The sequence below is a fragment of the Rhinopithecus roxellana genome, chromosome 4 (assembly GCF_007565055.1).
Source record: "Rhinopithecus roxellana isolate Shanxi Qingling chromosome 4, ASM756505v1, whole genome shotgun sequence".
Classification (NCBI taxonomy): Eukaryota; Metazoa; Chordata; class Mammalia; order Primates; family Cercopithecidae; genus Rhinopithecus; species Rhinopithecus roxellana.
In genome coordinates, this window is record NC_044552.1 from 106,355,207 (window position 1) to 106,378,067 (window position 22,861).

Below are 22,861 nucleotides of genomic sequence, written 5' to 3' on the forward strand. Positions count from 1 at the left end.
TGTCTCAAAAAAAAAAGATAAATATCCCTTTCACTATTGAGGCTGAACTCTGAGGCTTGTACAGTTAGGAGAAAATATCAACAGGGATGTCTGTGGTCAAAAGGAAGAGGAAGGCCGAGCGCAGTTGCTCACGCCTGTAATCCCAGCACTTTAGGAGGCCAAGGAGGCAGGATCACGAGGTCAGGAGATTGAGACCATCCTGGCTAACACGGTGAAACCTGTCTCTACTAAAAATACAAAAAAATTAGCTGGGTGTGATGGCATGCACATGTAGTCCCAGCTATTCGGGAGGCTGAGGCAGGAGAATCGCTTGAACCTGGGAGGCAGAGGTCGCAGTGAGCTGAGATCGCACCACTGCACTCCAGCCTGGGCGACAACGAGACTCCATCTGAAAAAGAAAAAAAAAAAGAAGAGGAAGCAGATCGCTGGTACCTTCCAGCCCAGCAGAATTTGAAAAAGAGGGAAGATGGAAGGAGGAGGAGGTCCTCACCCCACACCCCCACTCCAGCTCTACCCAGCCCAGCCATACAGGAGGGGGAGATGGAGAAACATCGAGACTGTGTGAACAAGAGGCTGAACCAAAGGCTGAACCTTTGTTTTTCAGCACAGCCCAGGCAGGTTGCAAGCCCCTCAGAGAAACCTGGTTTCTGTAGGGCTGCCTTGGAGGAACATGGCTGGAGAGGTGAGTCTGAAGCAACACCCCATCCCTCACGTGCCCCCAGGCCTAGTGGACTATCTGGGGATGGACAAGCTGGTGCCAGTGAGCAGACAGCACTTTAAGCCAGTATGGCTCCCAGAAGGCCACTTCCATGTTCCCTGTTTAGAGGCCAGCCCAGCCCAGCAGAACCAGTGAGGGTCCCAGACCCCTTTTCCAGCCAATACCAGGTCTCAAAGGCCCCAGAGGCCATCTGAGACAGGAGGGGGACCACAGAGCCTGAGTCGCCTAGGAGACAGAAGAAACGGAGGCCCCACCTGATATACACTGGCAAATGTAAGATGTACCCCCTCCCCACCTAAAAAAGAGGGGAAGAGATGGTGCCTGTCATAGAAAATGAGGTCCATTTTCTGTGTCCCTGAACCAGTAAAGTGAACAATTGATGACACCCTCCCCCACGTCACCCCTGAGACATATGCATCTCTTCAGTGTAGTCAAGTCCACCCTCAGTTAATTCTCAAGGGAAAATAGCACCACCACAATTATTTTAAAAGTTGTTTCTTGGCCAGGCGCAATGGCTCACACCTGTAATCCCAGCACTTTGGGAGGCTGAGGCGGGAGGATCACAAGGTCAGGAGTTCAAGACCAGCCTGACCAACATGGTGAAACCCCGTCTCTACTAAAAATACAAAAATTAGCCAGGCGTGGTGGCGCGTGCCTGTAATCCCAGTTACTCAGGAAGTTGCGGCAGGAAAATCGCTTGAACCCAGGAGGCAGAGGTTTCAGTGAGCCGAGATCAAGCCACTACACTCTAGCCTGGGTGACAGAGCGAGACTCCATGTCAAAAAAAAAAAAAACTGTTTCTTACTTGCTGGTCTCTTTTCAGGGTCTCCTTACATATTTGCGTTTAACCATTCACAAGTCATCTCTGACACCTTTCGTGGGTGTAGGAGGCAGTGTTCAGTGGTGAGAGAGAGGAAGGGAACCTGGACCCTGGCAGAGCTGTCAGTCTCCCTGGGAGCCCACTCCCCAGCACACAGACAGGAATGCACACACGGAAGGCATCCACTCATCCGCGTGTTCCTTCACAGACTCAGCGCAATTCCTGAATAGCTACTACAAGGCTCTGCACTCGTGCTAAGAAGAGACATCGGCCGGGCGCGGTGGCTCAAGCCTGTAATCCCAGCACTTTGGGAGGCCGAGACGGGTGGATCACGAGGTCAGGAGATCGAGACCATCCTGGCTAACACGGTGAAACCCCGTCTCTACTAAAAAAAAAAAAATACAAAAAACTAGCTGGGCGAGGTGGCGGACACCTGTAGTCCCAGCTACTTTGGAGGCTGAGGCAGGAGAATGGCGTAAACCCGGGAGGCGGAGCTTGCAGTGAGCTGAGATCCGGCCACTGCACTCTAGCCTGGGCGACAGAGCAAGACTCCGTCTCAAAAAAAAAAAAGAAGAGACATCACCCCTGCTTCTTGGAGCTCTTTTTTTTTTTTTTTTTTTTTTTTTTTTAGAAATGGAGTCTCGCTCTGTTACCCAGGCTGGAGTGCAGTGGTACAATCACGGCTTACTGTAGCCTCGACCTCTCAGGCTCAAGCAATCCTCCCACCTCAGCCTCCCAAGTCGCTGGGACTACAGGTGCGCACTGCCATACCTGGCTAATTTTAGAAATTTATTGTAGAGATAAGGTCTGGCTATGTTGCCCAGGCTGGTCTTGAACTCCTGGCCCCAGGTGATCCTGCAACGTTGGCCTCCCGAAGTGCTGAGATTACAGGCATGAGCCACTGCACCTGGCCTTGGAACTCATTTTTAAGATCTGTAGAGGGTTCTGTCTGCCGGGGCACTTTGCACTTTTTGCCTCATTTAATCATTACAACAAGCCCTTGAGGAAGTTACCCTGTCCCCATTTTACCCTTGAGGAAACTGAAGCAAAACAATGTGTCCAACTCTCTGATCTAGGGGCAGCCCTCAAAACCTGACCCCTTAGGCTGCAAACTCTTCCTCCCTAGTCTCCCGAAGACCACTGATTCCCCCCAACTCCATCTATACCCCAGGCTCCAGATGGCAGCTCCTTTGGAACAATAGTAACCCACAGTTTAAATGCTCGTGCTTAAAAAAAAAGGCACCCCATGCCTTTGTTAACCAGTACTGTGAACCAGCTCATCAGGCAGCAAGCCAAGAGCCAGGCCCTGGGAAAAGGAGACAGGAGCTGGGAGTTTTGTTTTTGTTTTTTGTTTGTTCTTGAGACAGAGTTTTGTTCTTGTTGCCCAGACTGTAGTGCAATGGCGCAATCTCAGCTCACCGCAACCTCTACCTCCCAGGTTTAAGCGATTCTCCTGCCTCAGCCTCCCGAGTAGCTGGGATGCACCACCACACCCAGCTAATTTTGTATTTTTAGTAGAGATAGGGTTTCGCCATGTTATTCAGGCTGGTCTCAAACTCCTGACCTCAGTTGATCCGCCCGCTTGGGCCTCCCAAAGTGCTGTGACTACAGGCATGAGCCACTGCACCCTGCCAGAGCTGGGAGTTTTGAATAACCGAAGGTACAAATAGGAAGTGGGTTGGCACCTAAGGCAAATTTTGCCTGCCTGACAACTGTGCGTGGGGTAACTGCAATCAGAGTGCCAGCCAGTTTCAGTAACTAGACAATCCAATTGTACACCACTGCATCTTTGACTATTGCCAAGAAATTCCTGCAAAGGCTAGCGGCTCCCAAAGCAGTCACATGTGGAGGAAGGTTGTGGCTGTGGGCGGGAGGAAAGAGAGGAGGAATGATTCCTCAGGGGTGTGAGATGTGAAGGGAAGCTGCTCTTGCCAACTCTGTTTCTTATTGGGGGTTCCATTGTAAACACCCTGACCTCACCAGGAGATCTCTCCCCAGCTCAAGACAGGGGAAAGAGAGGGTGAGCAGGGGCTGCTCTGGGAGCTTTCATCTTACAAGAAATGGGTGCAGACAGGAAGGAGCCCAAGGCTAACGTCGGACAGAACAGATTCAGGTCTGACCCCCAGCCCTGTCATAAACCCCACCATTATCTTTCTTGCCTGCTGGGAACCCACTGAGAGGGTCATGATGAAAACTGAGAGGTACGATTTCAAGCCTGATCTGTCTCTTCCTTGGAGATCCCTTACTCCAGCACAAACCAGAGCCTGCAGAGTGTCCTGAGAGTATAAAAATGTAAACAACAGCCAAAGCAAAAAGCCCTGTGCACTTCAAAATGAGGACACATTTACATGAAACCTTACTTTGGGGCACTAAGAGGATGTGAAATTATCAGGTGGTTTCCCCCAAGCTTGTACTTCAAATCCCGCCTTTTCTAGATTTGCCTACAGAATGTAAAACAGGCTGGGCACTTGTGAGTCTGCCTGCCCTAGGCAAGAAAATGCTGCAACCGTTGGCTCGCGAGAATTCATGCTCTTCCCACACGCCATGATGCCATTTTGAACATGCTTTCAATGAAAGATACCTTCTTTTTAAAAAGTTGCTGGACATTATTCTTAAGGCGAGGTATCTATGGACTCAGATATTCAGCTGAATAATCCAAGCTGATGTCCCTCTCTTTCTCACAGAAACACACACACGGCCCTACCTTGAAGGTATGGAGACTGCACTCAGAAATCAGTCTTTGGGCTGCTAGTCCATGAGAGCTACTATTTGAGGCACATGTGGCACTCTGAGGGCATCCTGGGCACCTGCCCTGTAGAGGGCCCCTGTGGAGGGAGTGAGGCCTCATACCTCCTGTCTGCAGCTGACAAGTCCAGGGCTTGTTAACTGCAGCAGAGCCCACCTGTGCTCTGCCAGGCTCTGGCTGCAGGACAAGAGCCTATGGATCAGGGTCTCCTACCCTGTGGCCCTTTCCTAGGCCAGGGGGAGAGCAGAAGGAATGGTAATGTCTCAGGGGAACACGAGGCTTTGGAGAGAGCACTGAATCCAGAGCTGGCTCTTCTTGCTCTGTGACCTCAGGCGAGTTACTTACACTCTCTGAACCTCTAAAGAAGAGAAATTCCTTTATGAGAAAAAATGTATTGACCAGGCACGGTGGCTCACACCTATAATCCCAGCACTTTGGAGGCTGAGGTGAGTGGGTCACTTGAGGTCAGGAGTTCGAGACCAACTCTGTCAGCCTCCAGAGAGCAGCAGCCAGGCCTTCTGTGTTCAGCCAAGCACGACCAATGGCCTTGGGCTAAACATTCTGAAGCACTGGGGAAAGAAGCCCACAGTGAAACCCCATCTCTACTAAAAAAAATACAAAAATTTGACCAGGTGCAGTGGCTCACACCTGTAATCCCAGCACTTTGGGAGGCCAAGGCAGGCAGATCACGAGGTCAGGTGTTCGAGACCAGCCTGGTCAACATGGTGAAACCCAGTCTCTACTAAAAATACAAAAAATTAGCCAAGCATGGTGGCACATGCCTGTAGTGCCAGCTACTCGGGAGGCTGAGGCAGGAGAATTGCTTGAACCCAGTAGGTAGAGGTTGCAGTGAGCCAAGATCTTGCCACTTCACACCAGCCTGGGCAACAGAGCGAGACGACAGAGCGAGACTCTGTCTCAAAACAAACAAACAAAAAACTACAAAAATTAGCCGAGTGTGGTGGCAGGCACCTGTAATCCCAGCTACTCAGGAGACTGACACAGAAGAATCGATTGAACCCAGGAAGTAGAGGTTGCAGAAAGCCGAGATTGGACCACTGCACTCCAGCCTGGCAAAAGAGCAAGACTCTGTCTGAAGAAAAAAATAAAATAAAATAAAATAAATGTATTTATTTATTTCAAGCATATGTAAAATAGCCACCTTGAATCCTCACATGTTAGAGATGAAAAGGCCTTTTAAGGTTTAGTCCAACCTCCTAATTGTGTAAATAGGGCTCAAGCCAGGTGACTTACCTGAGGTCACACAGCTGGATGGCTGAAAAGGGAGAGCTGTACAGTCCAATCTGTAGCCACTTGCCACACCTGGCTATTCACATTTAAATTAAAATTAATTTAAAAACTAAAATGTAGAAGCCAGTTCCTTGGTTGCATTGGCCACATTCTAAGTGCTCGATGACCACACGTGGCAAGTGGCTCTGGGGGGACAGGGCAGGGGTGGGCCTTGCCCTCACTGCGGGGAGTTGTGTTGGGCAGCCCTGGCCTAGCGGTCCCATGCCTCTGACCTCCCTGGTTTCCTTTATGGGGTGCAGCAAGAGGTCCAGCAAAACTGGGGGCAGCCATAGGTCTGTTTACCAGGGCCCCGTCTTCCACTCTCACCACATCATCACTTGTAGTTCTCATTACGTTGACCCACCTCTTAAACAAAATGATGAATGATGCCAGTAGTCCTGCTTAGAAGAGCCCATTTCTGTAAAAAGCACTGGGCCAGTGGCCCACTCTGTCAGCCTCCAGAGAGCAGCAGCCAGGCCTTCTGTGTTCAGCCAAGCACGACCAATGGCCTTGGGCTAAACATTCTGAAGCACTGGGGAAAGAAGCCCACAGAAACTTCTACCTATTGTGTCATGGTTAGGAAGCATAGGTGGGGGTCAAGGTCTGATTCAAGCCAGTGTTGACCATTGTCAAGCCTGTCAAGTCCCTTCCTGTGTAACTGAGAGGATCAGAACAAGGACTGATGGTCTGCTCTAATATTCTCTGTGCTAACAGGGGACACATGGCCTAGTGCCTCCCGAAAGGCAGAGGAAAAGTAAATCCCTGGCCATAAAGCATAGTATTACCTGTAATTTCTCATTCTATGTCAGTGGGCTGTCATATTTTGTCAAGTATCTATTGAAAGCTATAAATCTTTCCCCCAGAGAAACACATATATGTACATAGACATGCCACATTGTGTATATCATCTTTTCAGGCCATTGCTGGCTTTGAAGATAGAAGGGGCCATGAGCTGATGAATGCAGTCTCTAGAAACTGGAAAAAATAAAAAGACTCTCCTCTAGAATTTCCAGAAGGACGTTTCCAGGGGACAGAGCCACAGCCAGGAACCGGCACACTGAAGAACATTCCCACCAATAGGAGCCACATTTCTCATCCGCTCAAGGAGGGAAGAACAGGTGTCCCATTCGGTCTTTAAGCCCCTCTCCACCATTTCAAGGCCAGACAGTACATGAAGCAGTATTGCCTTCAAAAACGGAAAATGGCAATGTCTGCAATACTACAAAACCTCAGTGAAAGGGAATTTTCAGAAACCATGTTTCTGAGGTTAATTGAATTTTGAGGTCAACAGATAACAATGAGACACCACTTTGGGTTTCAATCACCCACTGCCTGTGAAGGGTCAGCACCCGCTTGAACCTTTCATGACTAAGGATATGGCAGACCCAGGGGACGTGTGCCCTGCTGAAAATCCCATTGGAGGACACAACAGATGTCACTGCAGAAGGGGCAGAGGATAGGGTGGAACCTCACACCCCACTCTCCCCAGAACTTGCCTTTAAAAGGAACAAATTAAGTCCTGTGATCAGGTGGCGGTTGTGCCATTTGTCTCTTTTCCCTAACTACTGGGATCCAGGGGCAGAGGGAGGGGATATGTGTGTGTGTGTAGACACATTTTGTGTGTGTGTGTCCATATATGACACACACAGAGCATACGTACATGTGCTCTGGAACTTAAAGGTTTTGGAGGTAGCCAGTGTGTGAAAACATTTATGCTCTGACACATTCTTCGTAGTAAGTCTGAGTAAGGGTTTCGATGTGCAACCCACACAGACTGAGCATGAGAAAATTAATCTGATTGCAATCATGGGAGGTGAGGGGCAGAGGTGGGGGTTCAATGGGTGTACCCAGGACACATTACGGTCATGTGCAAACAGAGGATGTGGCTTAAGTTTGACTCCAAGCAGCAACAGAGACTCCCATAAAAACAAAACCCTCCACCACTGTCCTGTTATAACAATTTCTAAAACATGCCTGGTCCCCAAAGAGATTCTCTGGAGACCAGACATGTTTCTTGTTGCCCCGAAAGAGTCTTTTTACCCTACAGCCACTCTGCTCTTTTGATTTGGAATCACAGAACTCATACAGCCTTAGGACTGGGAAGGTCTTTGATTTAAGCATTCAACGCCTTCTTTCTATGGAAGCCCAGAGGGAGAGGTTCCTTGCTCAGATCATATAGAGGCCAGGCCCCTCTCACAACCCCTTCTAGACTTTCTAGGACCCTCAGAGCCTACTGGATTCTTAAAAATCCTTTTAGCTTCCCAGATATCTTAAATTGAGCAGGATTTCATAGGTTTACCTATCTGGTGCCTATACATGACATGGATGAGAATGTGACAGAGAACCCCTGGGCCAGCCCCTAAGTCCCAGGAGAAAGAGAGGGTTCCATCGCCTGCTGATGTCATCAATGCCAAGGAGACTTAGCTGGTCAAAAGTTGAAAAAAAAAACCCCTCAGTACACACCTCAAAAAGGGCAGGGACAGCCCCTGAGGCTGGACTATCTGGGTTGAACCATTGCAAACCTAGGTCCTGCAACACCAAACCCAAAGTGAGCCCAAATCCCCAGGAGAAACTCTTGGAGGCTCTGTTGACACATTCGGCACTGTGGAGAATTGCTTTTATGGATTCCCACCTATGGTGGGAGTAACTCAGCTTTTGAAAAGGGAAGCACATATATTTACAGCTGTGAGTAAACCATTTCCCATGGCTCTGCCCTTTGCACGGCTGTAACAAAGCCAAGTGGTAGAATAATCCACTTGTTTGAGCAATGCCCCACTTCACCCAGCAGGGTATTGGGGGAGGCTGCAGAGATTCCATCACAGAGGAGCTTAGCCAAGACAGGCAGATAACAATTCGGGCATGAGGCTGGCATTTCTGAAACCCACAAAGATGCCAACACACAAATGTTCACACAGCCGCATCTGCAGCTGAGGGGGCCACAAACAAATCTCTCAAACTTAACTGGGGAACCGCAACACCGCCTCCCCAGCAACCCCAGCAGAGGGCTTCCAGCACACTTCAAAGCACACCAGCCCCTCTGTTGCTCATAATCTTGAGATAGAAGAGATATTTGTGGGCCTTTTTCACAGACGAGGAAATGAGTCCGGCAGCTTTCCCAGAGTCTCGCAGCCAGTTAGGAACAAACTCCCAACAAGAAGCCACATCTGCCAACACTTGACCCAGGTTGCCTCCCTCATTACCACACCTTCCCCAAAAGAAGGCTCTTCCTCTGGGTTATGATAATAACAGCTACACTTGTTGAACACTTGCTCTGTGTCAGGCACTATCCTAGGCATTTTGTGCACAAAAACCCTCTACAGAGATTTTATCCCAACTGTACAGATGGAGAAAACGAGACTCAGAGGGGTTAAGTGACTTGCTTAATGCCACACAGCTACTAAGAGATGGCACAGGGATTCAAAGCCTGATCCATTGGCCCCAGAGCTCTTTGGACCAAACCACAGAGAACAGGGACAGTTCTCAGGGCTCCTGCGAACAGGGGCCTCCCCAGCCCCAGCTACAGGATGAAGGGAAGCTACCTCATTGCCACATTGCTGCCATCAATCACTATGGGTCGCAGAGAACTGGCCAGGGCTCCGAAGTCCTCTTCCAGGGCTGTCCCCGGGCCACGCTGGGCAGAGTCCAGGGCCCCACAGGAGCCCCGAGGCACTAGCCTGGGTGCAGCCAAGTGCTCCAGGGCCCCCGGGCGGCTGCCTGTGCGGATAAGCTCCTGCAGCACGTCGTTGACCAGGGCGCCCTCGCCCAGCTTGCCCAGCACCCGGAGCACGTCTTCCCGGTCGTAGCCCAGCTTCTGGAAGAACTCCATCTTGCTGGGGTGCTCCATGCTGTGCCCAGCAGCCACGGGCACAGGTCCTGCCCCAGGTGTCCTCCTCTCAGAGCCCTGCAGGCGTGAGCTAAAGAGAAAAAAAACGCATCCATCAGGTGTTTCCTGGGCAGACTGGGGCAAGGGCAAGGTATGCCTGCGCTGGCTCCCTCCCGGCCTAGCTGTCAGGAAATCAGGTGAAGCCCAGTCCCCTTGGGGACTTTCAGTTGCTCAGTGTGGCTGCGGAGCTGCAGAAGCAATCACGCTGCTTTCACAGTGCGCTCTCTGAGGCCTTCACCCCACACTGACTGGCAGGGAACCCTGACCACACACCAGGGCTGCAGGGGCTGAGCGTGCACCCAGCACTCAGGACAGGCCAAACACAGATTTCTTGTTTCTCAGGCTCTGTAGGGAGCTGAATAGTGACCTCCCAAAATTCCCGTGGTGAATTCCTCACTCCGGTGCCTCAGAGTGTGACTGTATTTAGAGCTAGGACCTCTAAAAGGAGATCCCTCATCCAATATGACTGGTGTCCTTATAAGAAGCAGAAATTTGAACACAGCACACACAGAGGGACCACCATATGAAGACTCATGGAGAAGGGAGAAAGTAACCCTGCAGGCACCTTGACCTTGAACTTCCAGGCCCCAGAACTATGAGACGATGAATTTCCCTTAAGCCCCCAGTCTATGGTGCTTTGCTCTGGGGCCAAGCGGACTAACAGAGGCCCCTGGCTTACCCAAGGCCAAGTGACCCCTGGTGAATTCTACTCCCAGAAAGGCAGTGCTCCCACCCAAATTCTGCTTGGTGCCCTGCACAGCTTTCCCTAATGATTAACTCAGACCACACTGAATCTCTGTAATAGAAGGGCCTGCCCCGGCCGGGCACAGTGGCTCAAGCCTGTCATTCCAGCACTTTGGGAGGCTGAGGCAGGCAGATCAAGAGGTCAGAAGATAGAGACCAGCCTGGCCAACATGGTGAAACCCCGTCTGTACTAAAAATACAAAAATTAGCCGGGCATGGTGGCGCATGCCTGTAATCCCAGCTACTCTGGAGGCTGAGGCAGGAGAATCGCTTGAACCTGGGAGGCAGAGGTTGCAGTGAGCCAATATCACACCATTGCACTCCAGCCTGGGCAACAAGAGTGAAACTCCATCTCAAAAAAAAAAAAAAAAGGGGCCTACCCCAAATTTCATCCGTCCCAGCCAGGCACTACGTCCTGGCCTACACCAGGGGGTGAGGGGTGACCTGGGAAGGGGGTTGCAGCCTGATAGATGGTTTCTAAAGGAAGACGACTAAACCAATAGGAACACTCTAGACAGCCTGGGTCCCTCCTCTTTTCTACCCACAAAGACCGATATATTCAAAAAAATAAATTTTTTAATACAGAAATAATCATGAAAACATATTTACTACAAGCGAAAACTCCAAGCAACGATGAATAAAATACATGATGTCTCTCCTGCGCAACCCCAACCCACTCGCTTCCCCTACTGTTTTTCTGCATCCCTCTAGTGCTTTCTCTATAAGTTCACTTGCATGTCTAATAGATAAACACAAATATTGTTTTAGAGTTGTTTTGTTTTAGTTTCACACAAATGGTGTCATATTACACTTATTGCTCAGCAACTTACTTTTATTATTAAAAACGCATTTTGGGGGCTGGGCACAGTGGCTCACGCCTGTAATTCCAGGACTTTGGAAGGCCAAGGCAGGTGGGTCCCAAGGTCGGGAGTTCGAGACCAGCCTGGCCAACATGGCGAAACCCCATCTCTACTAAAAATACAAAAATTGGCCAGGCATGTGGCACATGCCTGTAATCTCCGCTACTTGGGAGGCTGAGGCAGGAGAATCGCTGGAACCTGGGAGGCGAAGGCTGCAGTGAGCCGAGATTGTGCTACTGCACTCCAACCTGGGTGACAGAGTGAGACTCCATCTCTCCAAACAAACAAAAAAAAATGCATTTTTGACTGGGCGCGGTGGTTCATGTCTGTAATCCCAATACTCTGGGGGGGCCGAGGCAGGTGGATCGCTTTAGCCTAGGAATTTGAGACCAGTCACAGCAACATGACAAAACCCTGACTCTACAAAAAAATGAAAAAATTAGCTGAGCATGGTGGCGTTGGCCTGTAGTCCCAGCTACTCAGGAGGCTGAGACGGTAAAATCTCTTGAGCCCAGGAGTTTGAGGCTGCAGTGAGCCAAGATCATACCACTGCATTTCAGCCCAGGTGACAGAGCGAGACCCTGTCTAAAAAATAAAAACAGAATGGAATGGAATGGAATGGAATGGAATGGAATGGAATGGAATGGAATGGAATGGAAGGGAATAGAATAGAATAGAATAGAAATGCAGTTTAGAAATCTTTCCATGCCAGTTTACCTGTTCTGCTGCTCACTGTATCCCCAGCACTTAGGACAGTGACTCACATGGTTGAATTCAATGTATACGTGTTGATTGGTGAATGAATGAATGAATGAATGAATGAGTGAATATGTTCTTCAGTGTTTAAACCATGTGTCATAGGATGAAAGTCTGTTTTCCATTTTTCGCTGTTACAAATCAGGCTCAGTGAACATTCTGGCACATCCACCTTTCTACACCATCCTCATCTCAGTATCACAGGCTCCTGACCTTCAGTCCCTCTTCTCCTATTTGACTTCTTTGCGTCAATCACATCTCTCAGCTAGGTTCCCACTTTGGCCTGGCATTCTCTGCAGGCCTGTCCCAGGAGGTCATGAGCCAGAGCAGATCTAACAATGGCAGGGTCTGGCAAGTGAAAGGCATTTCACAGCCAGTCCCCTGGACAGAGAGGCCTCTGCCGCAGCGGCCACCTGCTCACCTCCCACTCCACCTCAGCCCACTGATGGCAGGTACCACGTGAAATAATGAAACTGACCCCAGGGGCACCAGCCCCTTCTAACTGCCAACTCCAGCAACATCTTCACAGTCTTTGCCTTATGCCACCTCTCTGCCGTTTTTGAAACTGGGAACCACTCCTTGACCTGTTATTTTAAATTAAAAAATTGTGGACTGCCCTTTCTTGAAACTATCTGTTCCCTTAGGCTGTATAACTTGGCCTCATTCTTTCCCTAAATCGGTCCAGCTATGTCCCCTCTCCTTCAGTGTTGGGGTGCCACCCAGACTCTCCACCAGCCCCTATATTCTGATGGGCCCCACAGCTGCATGATTTGCTCACACCTCCCACTGAGTGCCGGGCACAGTTATAAGTCTGTGAGACAAATGCTGTGCATGCTATTTAAATGTTATGGGAACTCAGAGTGCTGTCACACAACAGACATTTGCTAAGTGACTACTTCAGTGGTTCCTAAGGTGTGGTCTAGGGAAGCTTGGGGGACTCCAAGATTTTTTCAGGGCATCTTCAAAGTAAAAACTATTTTTAGGGCCGGGCGTGGTGGCTCAAGCCTGTAATCCCAGCACTTTGGGAGGCCGAGACGGGCGGATCACGAGGTCAGGAGATCGAGACCATCCTGGCTAACACGGTGAAACCCCGTCTCTACTAAAAAAAAATATAAAAAACTAGCCGGGCGACGTGGCAGGCGCCTGTAGTCCCAGCTACTCGGGAGGCTGAGGCAGGAGAATGGCGTAAACCCAGGAGGCGGAGCTTGCAGTGAGCTGAGATCCGGCCACTGCACTCCAGCCCCGGCGGCAGAGCGAGACTCCGTCTCAAAAAAAAAAAAAAAAAAAAAAAAAAAACTATTTTTAGGCTGGGCACAGGGCTCATGCCTGTAATCCCAACACTTTGGGAGGCCAAGGCGGGCAGATCACGAGGTCAGGAGTTCGAGACCAGCCTGGCCAATATAGTGAAACCCCCTCTCTACTAAAAATGCAAAATTAGCTGGGCATGGTGTTGTACACCTGTAGTCTCAGCTACTCGGGAGGCTGAGGCAGGAGAATCGCTTGAACCTGGGAGGCGGAGGTTGTGGTAAGCCGAGATCGTGCCACTGCACGCCAGCCTGGACAACAGAGTGAGACTCCATCTCAAAAAAACAAACAAACAAAAAAACACTATTTTTATAATAATGCTAAGATGTAATTTCTGTGCTTTACTCTTATCCTCTCCTATGTGTACAACAGAATATTCTAGAGACTACATGTTGTGTGACACTGCAACAGCTTGAATGCAGAAGCAAGTATGAGAATCCAGCTGTCTTCTGTTAACCCAGACATTAAAGAGATTTGCAGAAATGTGAATCAGTGCCAGGCTTCTTACTAACTTTTTTTTGTTTTGGAAAATAAAGTTACTTTTCATGAAGATATGTCATTTATGTCAGTGTAATTGGTTTATTATTTATGTAGAAATAAATGAATTTTTTTAAGTTCTTTGTTTTCATTTCTAATAAAGTACGTATTCAGCGATAGATAGAACCCACATAAACAAAGACTCTTAATAATTTTTAAGAGTATAAAGGGGTTCTGAAATTTCAAAGTTTATTCTTTTTTTTTTTTTTTTTTTTTGAGACGGAGTCTCGCTGTGTCGCCCAGGCTGGAGTGCAGTGGCGCGATCTCGGCTCACTGCAAGCTCCGCCTCCCGGGTTCCCGCCATTCTCCCGCCTCAGCCTCCGAGTAGCTGGGACTACAGGCGCCGGCCACCGCGCCCGGCTAGTTTTTTGTATTTTTAGTAGAGACGGGGTTTCACCGTGTTAGCCAGGAGGGTCTCGATCTCCTGACCTCGTGATCCACCCGCCTCGGCCTCCCAAAGTGCTGGGATTACAGGCTTGAGCCACCGCGCCCGGCCTCAAAGTTTATTCTTAAATCTAGAGCTGTTCCAGCAGGTATTTCCACATAGCTGACTCCATGTAGGTGACCTATAGACATGCCCTCCTTCACCCAGGGCCCCAGTACAGAACATCCAGTGTCTTTACTCCCTCAGTCTGGCCCTCTCAAATCTATCTCCTACTGTCCTCTGCCTCACCCACACCTCAGTCCTGCCGTCTTCACCCCACACCCGACAACTGTAACAGCCTCCATCTGACCTGTAGCCAGCGTTGTATTTCTAAAACGAGTCTGATCATGTTCGCCACCTGCTCCGAAATCTCCTCATTGGCTACAAGAAATACACCAAATTCCTAGGCAGGCTGATGAGCTTGTCACAAAGCAGCCCTGATATCGTCCACCTCACTGCCCACCCCTGGCACACCTGACCCCTTCTCTAGAGCCATGCTGAACGCTGCCCTGCTCCCGAGGCATTCCAGAATGTTCTCACACCAAGCATAGTGGCTCGTGCCTGTAATCCCAGCACTTTGGGAAGCCGAGGTGGGAAGATTGCCTGAGGCCAGGAGTTCAAAAATAGCCTGGACAACATAGTGAGACCCCATCTCTAAAAAAAAAAAAATGTTAAAAATTATCTGGGCATGTTGGTGTGTGCCTGAAATCCCAGTCACTCAGGAGGCTGAGATAGGAGGATTACTTGACCCCAGGAGGTCAAGGCTGCAGTGAGCTGTGATCACGCCACTGCACCCCAGCCTGGGTGACAGAGCAAGATCCTATCTCTTAAAAAATAAAACTAAACTTAGAAAACAAACAAAAAAACAGGATGTTCTCAGCACTGTGTTTCTGCATATGTTTTCCTCTCTACCTGGAAGGCTCTTTTTGTCTTGGAAGACATCAAGCTCAGATGTTATTCAGAGCTGTCATCCCTGCGCCTACAGACAGAATGAGCAGCTTGACCATCTCATCTACCACAGCACTTTGCTCACACCTGTCTTATAACACAGTGAATTGTCATTCTTCTGTTTCTCAAGACACTGAATTACTCAGGTATCCTGACCTATTGCCTCAGAATCACCAGCACCAGCATGATGCCTAGTATATCTGAGGAGTTTAATGAATTTTTTTTAATTTTTAGAGATAGGGTCTTACTATGTTGCCCAAGCTGGACTTGAACTCCTGGGCTCAAGTGATCCTCCCACCTTAGCCTGTTAAGTATCCAGGACCACAGGTGTGTGCCACAATGCCCTAATAGATTTTTAAAACTAAATGTCCAAAGCTAAAGTCATCTTGTCTCCTCAAATATTTTTTTCCTTGGGCTCCCAATCTTATTGAATGGCATCTCCCAGAGGCCCAAAGAAGAAATCTCCAAGTGCCCTTTCACTCCTCTCTTTTCCTCACCTCTACATCCCATTGGCCAATAATTCTACTTCCTGGACATTTTCCATAACCACCCTCCCCTTCACACTCACACCACCACCACCCTACCTCATTCACTCCTTTGTGTAACAAACATTTGCTACTCACCAACTCAACACCAGCACTGTGCTGCACCCCAGCTCTATGAAAACAAAATAAGACAATCCAATGTCAGCTCATTCACAATCAGTTCAATAAAACAGACAAAAAACGTTAACAATGAGCTGTAAATCATGAAGATAAGCACGTACATTCAATTAGACAAATGTGCTTTCAAATGTGGTACATATACATCATGGAACACCATGCAGACATAAAAAACAAAATCATGTCCTTTGCAGCAATATGGATGGAGCTGGAGGCCATTATCCTAGATGAATTAATGCAGAAACAGAAAACCAAATAGCACATGTTCTCACTTATAAGTGGGAGTGAAACACGGAGTACACGTGGACACAAAGAAGAGAACAATAGATACCAGAACTGACCGGGCCCAGTGGCTTATTCCTGTAATCCCAGAACTTTGGGAATCCGAAGCAGACCAGCCTGACCAACATGGAGAAACCCTGTCTCTACTAAAAATACAAAATGAGCCGGGTGTGGTGGCGCATGACTGTAACCCCAGCTGCTCGGGAGGCTGAGGCAGGAGAATTGCTTGAACCAGGAAGGTGGGGCTTGTGGTGAGCTGAGATCATACCATTGTGCTCCAGCCTGGGCAATAAGCTTGAATCTCTGTCTCAAAAAAAAAAAAAAGAAAAAGATACCAGAACCTACTTAAGGTCAGAGGGTTGGAGCAGGGCAAGGATTGAAAAACCACCTATCAGGTACTAAACTCATTACCTGAGTAACAAAATAATCTATACACCCAACTCCCACCACATGTAATTTACCCATGTAACAAACCTGCACACGTATCCTTGAACCTAAAATAAAAGTTGGAGCCTGGGCACAGTGGCTCATCACTCTAATCCCAGCCCTTTGGGAGGCCAAGGTGAGCGAATCACTTAACCCAGGAGTTCAAGACCAGCCTGGGCAACATGGCAAAACCCGACTCCACAAAAAATAAAAAAAAAATTAGCTGGGCGTGTTGGCTCACACCTGTAGTCTCAGCTACTCAGGAGGCTGAAGTGGGAGGATTGAGCCTGGAGTTTAAGGTTTCAGTGAGCCATGATTGTGCCACTGCACTCCAGCCTGGGCAGCAGAGTGAGACCCTGTCTCAAAAAAATAAAACAAAATAAGAAAGGAAAAGAAAAATGTGCTATCAAAATACAGGTGAGGATGAGGTTGGGAGTTCGAGACCAGCCTGACCAACATGGAGAAACCCTGTCTCTACTAAAAATACAAAATTAGCCGGGCATGGTGGCACGTGCCTGTAATTCCAGCTACTCGGGAGGCTGAGGCAGGAGAATTGCTTGTACCCAGGAGGTGGAGATTGCGGTGAGCCAAGATTGTGCCACTGTACTCCAACCTGGGCAACAAGAGTGAAATTAATTCTGTCTCAAAAAATAATAATAATAATACAGGTGAGGAAGGTCTTATCTTCTTTTTAGGGGCAGGGAAGGCCAAGGAACTGCTGGAGAGAGGCTGGCTCTTCCAAGCAGGAAGAAGGGCCATGTCACACTCCACACCATCATCACCGCCGGGCCCAATGCACCCTCCAGGCTCTTGGTCACCTGTCTCCAGCCCAGCCTCACCTCCTCCCTGACTGGTGACCAGTCCTTCTCTCTCAGGACGGTTGTCCCCTCAGCTGAGGTCCACCTGCGGCCCAGACTCCATAAAGGAAGAGGACACTCACCCAGCCTGGCAGGCCAGCCTCACACCAGGGCCACTCACTGAGCCCAGAAGGCCTCCAGTCAGGCTCTTCCCTCACTCAGAACATCTACCTCACAGGCAAACCCCGCTGCCACACCTCTCAGAAGCCGTCCCACCCCTGACAGCCCCGGCCACCTCCATCCCTCCCCACGCAAGCACTGTGACATTTGTTTTAATTTGGAAGAAAAAGAAAGAAGGGAAGAGGGAGGATATGTGGAAGAAAGAAAAGAGGGTGAGAACTAAGAGAGAGAAAGGAACAGAAGAAAGGAACAGGCGACAGGAACAGAAAAGTTCATTTCCTGTGGCTCAGCTTTTTTTTTTTTTTTTTTTTTTGAGAGAGACTCTTGCTCTGTTGCCTAGGCTGGAGTGCAATGGTGAGACCTCGGCTCACGGCTCACTGCAACCTCTGCCTCCTGATTATCAAGTGATTTTCCTGTCTCAGCCTCCCGAGTAGCTGGAACTACAGGCACATGCCATCATGCCCAACTAATTTTTGTATTTTAGTAGACATGGGGTTTCACCATGTAGGTCAAGCTGGTCTCGAACTCCTGACCTCAAATGATCCACCCGCCTCAGCCTCCCAAAGTGCTGGGATTACAGATGTGAACCACGCTCCCGGCCGTGGCTCAACCTTTGTATCCAAGGCCTTCCTGTTACCCCTGGTGGGAAGATGGGGTAGATACAAGTGTTCCCGTCCCGCTGGTGAGGAAACTGAGGCTAGGAAAGTAAAGGCTGCATGGCTAGTAAAATGGCGGAGATGATCGGCAGTGACGAAAATAATTTGTCGTTTTGAGTTGTGGTCAGGACACAGGCAGCATCTCGTTAGCTGGGTCAGGTGACTTCTCTTCTGTTACCAAGGAACGGCTCTGAGGAAAGTCCTTGCACTCCATGTGACAGAAACATGAACGTTTCCAAAACGAAAACACTGGGGGCTTTCGCCTGGGGGGCGCAGGGAGAGCCGCCCGGGCCAAAGTGGGGGGCAGCTCCCCTAGGGGCCCTCAGGCCACAGCCCACAGCCCGTTTTCTGAGGAGACTGAGGGGCAAGCGTGGCCAGGAGAGCTGTTTTCACACAAACTAACTGAAAGACCGCATCTACTTCAGAAGCTTTTTCTCCCTTGAGACTTTAGAATCAACTTGGTTCCTTTTTAAAACTTCTAAATACGGAAGAAGTAGGGGTGAGGGTGAGGTGCTGCTCCTAGGAGCCCCCCAGGTCTCGGGGCCACAGCCTTCCCCCAGGACATGATGGTCTTAAGCTGCAGCTCTGCCAGCCGCGACTCATTTCTTCCTTCCTATTTTGAAGACCTGAAAGTCTGAACGACTTCATTTCAGTTTCCTTCCTCCATCCTGACTGGAAGTCACACGCTGTCCAAATGATTAGCGACAACACTTAGAAAATCCTCCAAGTGGCCCCGCAAGGCCCTGGGAGGTCACAGGAGCAGCTTCCTGTGGTCAGAGCGGGCCCCTGGGGTGGGTTCAGGCAGCCTGGAAGAGCAGGGGCCCCGCGGCTGGAACAGATCAGATCTGTCCATTCTAGAATCAGTCAATCCAAGGGAGGGGTCCCAGGCTCTAGTCTGCAGCCTCTGACTAGAAGGGCCCTGAGGAAAAGAAAAACAAAGAGGAGAGAAGGAGGGTGGGGGAGAAGTGGCAGCTCCCATGGGGGCTTCCTTGTATATTATCACATCTGTGGGAACCTCAGTGTCCTGGGAACCACCTTATTACTCCCAGTGCAGGGGAGGAAACTGAGGCAAAGAGCGGCTTTGGTGACATACCCAGGCCCCTACTGTAAATAGGGGAGAGCAGACTCCCAAAGGTGGCGATTCGCCGAGGCCAGAAGGCACTGCCCAGGGCTGCTCAGGTGCCACCCAAAGGCCACCGGCCACCATGAGGCACCATGGAACAGACCACAGCCACCCCAGTCCCAAGACCAGCACACTCAACACCTCGCCCCTGCCCCCCAAGTCTGTTCCCGGGTCACCTCTGCCAGCTCCACAGAAATCCACGACATTATGGCCTCCAGAACTCAGCCACCAGGGTGAAGAGAAAGTTTCCTGCCCTGAGCTTCTCCACAGAGGCCAAGCAAAAAGTTTCTGGTTCAGCTCAGAGCTAGAGGCCCTCAGTGGAGCTGTCAGTTAGATTTTGAGGAAGTCACAGAGAGGCAAAGACTGTGGTTCATGGGACTAGTGTTTCTCGCCTGGCCTTCTTTTTTTTTTTTTTTTTTTTTAAGGGAATTTGTACTTTTTAAAATTTTTCTTTAAATTGTGGCAAATTATATGTAACATAAAATGTACCATTGTAACTATCTTAAGAGCACAGATCAGTAGCATGGAGCACATTCAGACTGCTGTGCAACCATCACCACCGTCCAGCTCCAGATCTCTTTTCAGCCTGCAAAACTGAAACTCTCTGCTCATTAAACAGTAACTTCCCATTTCCCATCCCCAGCCCCTGGCACCCACCTTTGTACGTTCTGTCTCAATAAATATGATTCTAGGCAGCTCTTAGGAGTGGAACGGTACAGTATTTGTCCTTTTGTCACCGGCTTATTTTGCTCAGCATTGTATCTTCAACACAAACTCCCGGGCTCAAGCAATCCTCCCACCTCAGCCTCCTGAGTAGCTGGAACTACAAGCACACACCCCCATGCCTGGCGGGTTGTTTTTTTTTTTTTTTTTTTTTTAGAGACGGGGTCTAACTAAGTTGCCCAGGCTGGTCTCAAACCCCTGGCCTCAAGGGATGCTCCCTCCCTGGCCCCACAAAGTGCTGGAATTACAGGTGTGAGCCACCACTCCCAGCCAATTTCTCTTGTTTCTAAGGCTGAATAACATCCCTTTGTATGTATACACCACATCATGTTTATCTATTCACCCTTCGATGGATACTTGGGTTGTCTCTGCCTCTGGGCCTCTGTGAGTGATGCTGCTGTGAACGTAAGAGTGCTGGCCTGGCCTTTTGCTTTCTCAAACTTGTCCCCTGCTCTTCTGCACTGTGATGGTTTCTCTAAGGTGGACACACAAGTATTTAAGCCCTGATCCACATCCCGGAGCAATTCTACCGTAGTCCACACCCCAGCCTGTTCATGTGTCAGGGATGGGCACCCCATGATTGGCATCGCCTGGCCTTAGAGAAAAGCTCATAATCTTGGGGGCCACAACTGAGGTTTCTTATGGAAGCAGGGAATTTGTCTTCACTGCAGTCAGACTAAGATTTAGTTCAGTTTCCTCATTAGCCTTCATGAAGCCCACAGAGGCATTCTCTGTAAGAGACACTACCAAAAGTTCCTGACTGCATTCAGCCTGGAAACTAGGCTTCCCATAGATGATAACTAGTCTAGAAGATGCTCTCATGAGCATGGTGACAGGGCTCAAATGTGCCTGAGAGTTCTACTCTTTCTGATTTCCTAACATGTAAATATCTTCAAAGGCCACAGCGGATCTGAAGGAGGTTTTACTGAAACTGAAGAGCTTCCTCTGTTTAATCTTTCCCCCAAAAAACTCATCTGGAAATTAAGCACAATTTTACTAAAATGACCAAGGATTTCACCTAAATGAAATTAAAGAGGGTTATCTTATTTTTTTATTTGGCACTTAAAATAATTTAGAGTGTGAGAAATCAGCTTGTTCAGGGTCACAATCCCCCAGGACTGCTCTCTAACAGCCCTCCTCCCGCCCCTGCCCCAGGGTTCCAGCCTCTCTCCTCCACCCCTGGACTCAAGTCTGCGTGGTGTTGGCCACACTGACTGACAGCCAGGGGACATGCACTCACCAGTGGGGTGTGTCCCTCCGGTCTTCACAATGGATGCTGGCCCAGTCACCAGCAGCCTTCACACCAATGTTCTCCCACCAGTGAGGCCAGGCCCCCAGGTACCAGTGGAGTCAGAGGAGGGCAGCTGGCGTGCGCCACGCAGCCACTAGGAGCCACTTCATGCCAATGCTCCACTTCCTGCACGCCACAGTCACGTTCAGCTGCAAAAGTAGTTATGCTTTGAGTTTTTTTTTTTTTTTTTTTAAGAAAAAAAAAAGGAAAGGAAGAAAGCAATTAAATGGGGGGGGTGACTTAAAGTTTGCGCCTCAGCATGAGTCACAGAATCAAAGTTCAGCAACCACATGCAAAACGAACCCTCCGTGAGGGCAGCAAGTCTCCGTGAGGGCGGCTGGGGTTGGCTGCACAGCAAAGCCAGGGGAGGCACCATGAGAAGAACAGCATTCAGAGTCCAAGGGGGAGAACCCCTGTTCCAAGTGGGAACTTGGAACAGAAGTTCTCCTGCCTCCAGCTGAGAAGATGATCAGATTCTAGCTGCTCCTGGGGAAAGTCGGTACTCACAGCTGGATACAAACATAGCTTGCAGGAGGAAGAGTGTCAGGGCAAGAGAGAGAGCAGAGATGGCTACGGGGATACGAGTGCATATGGGGATATGGTGCAGGGAGGACTCCGTCCCTGCCTTCATGAAGGGGAATTCCAAGCAAGTCACGAAGTCCTTCTGACTAGGGACCAAGGCACTAGCCTGTGTCAGAGATAACATGGCCCTGTGGCTCCCTACTGCTGCCCTGCAGGGCGTGGGTGGTAGCTTCTCTCCCACTGTGGCAGGGGAAGTCTGACCCAGAAGTCTGACACCACCTGACCACAGCATTCTGCAGGCTGCCTGGCCTCCAGCCTCACCAGGTACAGGCAACAGACCCAGAACTCTGAAATGATTTCCTAAATTTGCCGATGCTCATCAGGGGTCAGAAGAAGAGGAAAAAACACAATCAACCCACACGGTAGCCCACCTCCCAAAAAACCTCCGTGTCTCAGGCAGCAACTTGCTCAAGGACACACAGTCGACCAGTTGGCCAAGGTGGGTTTGGAACCCAGGTGTTGGTGCTAGGGAGGTAAGAATGGCACAAGGTAACTGGAATGTGTAGCTCTATTTATTTATTCACCACCTGTCTCCCAAAGAAAATGGGAAGCAGTGTAGATTAAAACACATAGAGAATGGAATAATTAAAATAATAAATAAAGCCAGGTGCAGTGTCTCATGCCTGTAATCCCAGCACTCTGGGAGGCCAAGGTGGGAGGAGTGCTTGAGCCCAGGAGTTCAAGACCAGCCTGGGCAATATGGCCAAACCCCAGCTCTACAAAAAGTATAAAAATTAGCCAGGCATGGTGGCACACACCTATGGTCCCAGTCACTCTGGAGGCTGAGATGGATTGCTTGAGCCCGGGAGGTTGAGGCCGTAGTGAGCTGTGATTGCACTACTGCACTCCAGCCTGCGTGACAGAGTGAGATCCTGTCTCAAAAACAAATAAATAAAAATTTTTTAAAAGTTCAATCAGAAATCCTTACAAGAAAAAAAGAATATCATACTAGAAAGCTAGATTAGAGTAGTCACTGCATTAGAACACTAATTCTAGCTTTGAAGTTTTCTGGTACAATGGATTTTCAAGTAACAGCTCCCATTTTTCTTTTGTTGTTGTTGTTTGTTTGAGATGGAGTCTCGCTCTGCCGCCCAGTCTGGAGTGCAGT

The 22,861-nt window shown here is 49.3% G+C and overlaps 1 protein-coding gene across 7 annotated transcripts in view; it reads right to left on the bottom strand.

Moving 5' to 3' along the window:
- The window catches only part of ZC3H12D (zinc finger CCCH-type containing 12D), a 37,330-nt gene extending 16,010 nt beyond the window's left edge, over positions 1 to 21,320 (bottom strand). For 2 of the 7 annotated variants that reach the window (XM_030929414.1, XM_030929409.1), the window contains exons 1-3: positions 21,121 to 21,320; positions 15,655 to 15,688; positions 9,114 to 9,488 (exon numbers count right to left, since the gene is read on the bottom strand). In XM_030929414.1, coding sequence (XP_030785274.1) covers positions 9,114 to 9,418 — 305 coding nt within the window. In that variant the 5' untranslated portion in view covers positions 9,419 to 9,488; positions 15,655 to 15,688; positions 21,121 to 21,320. Of the gene's footprint in view, positions 1 to 9,113; positions 9,489 to 15,654; positions 15,689 to 16,034; positions 16,095 to 19,333; positions 19,562 to 19,814; positions 19,981 to 21,120 lie in introns of those variants that run through there. The other 5 variants (XM_030929415.1, XM_010381032.2, XM_030929413.1 and 2 more) reach the window with 4 other exon arrangements.
- Between the last annotated feature and the right edge of the window lie 1,541 nt (positions 21,321 to 22,861).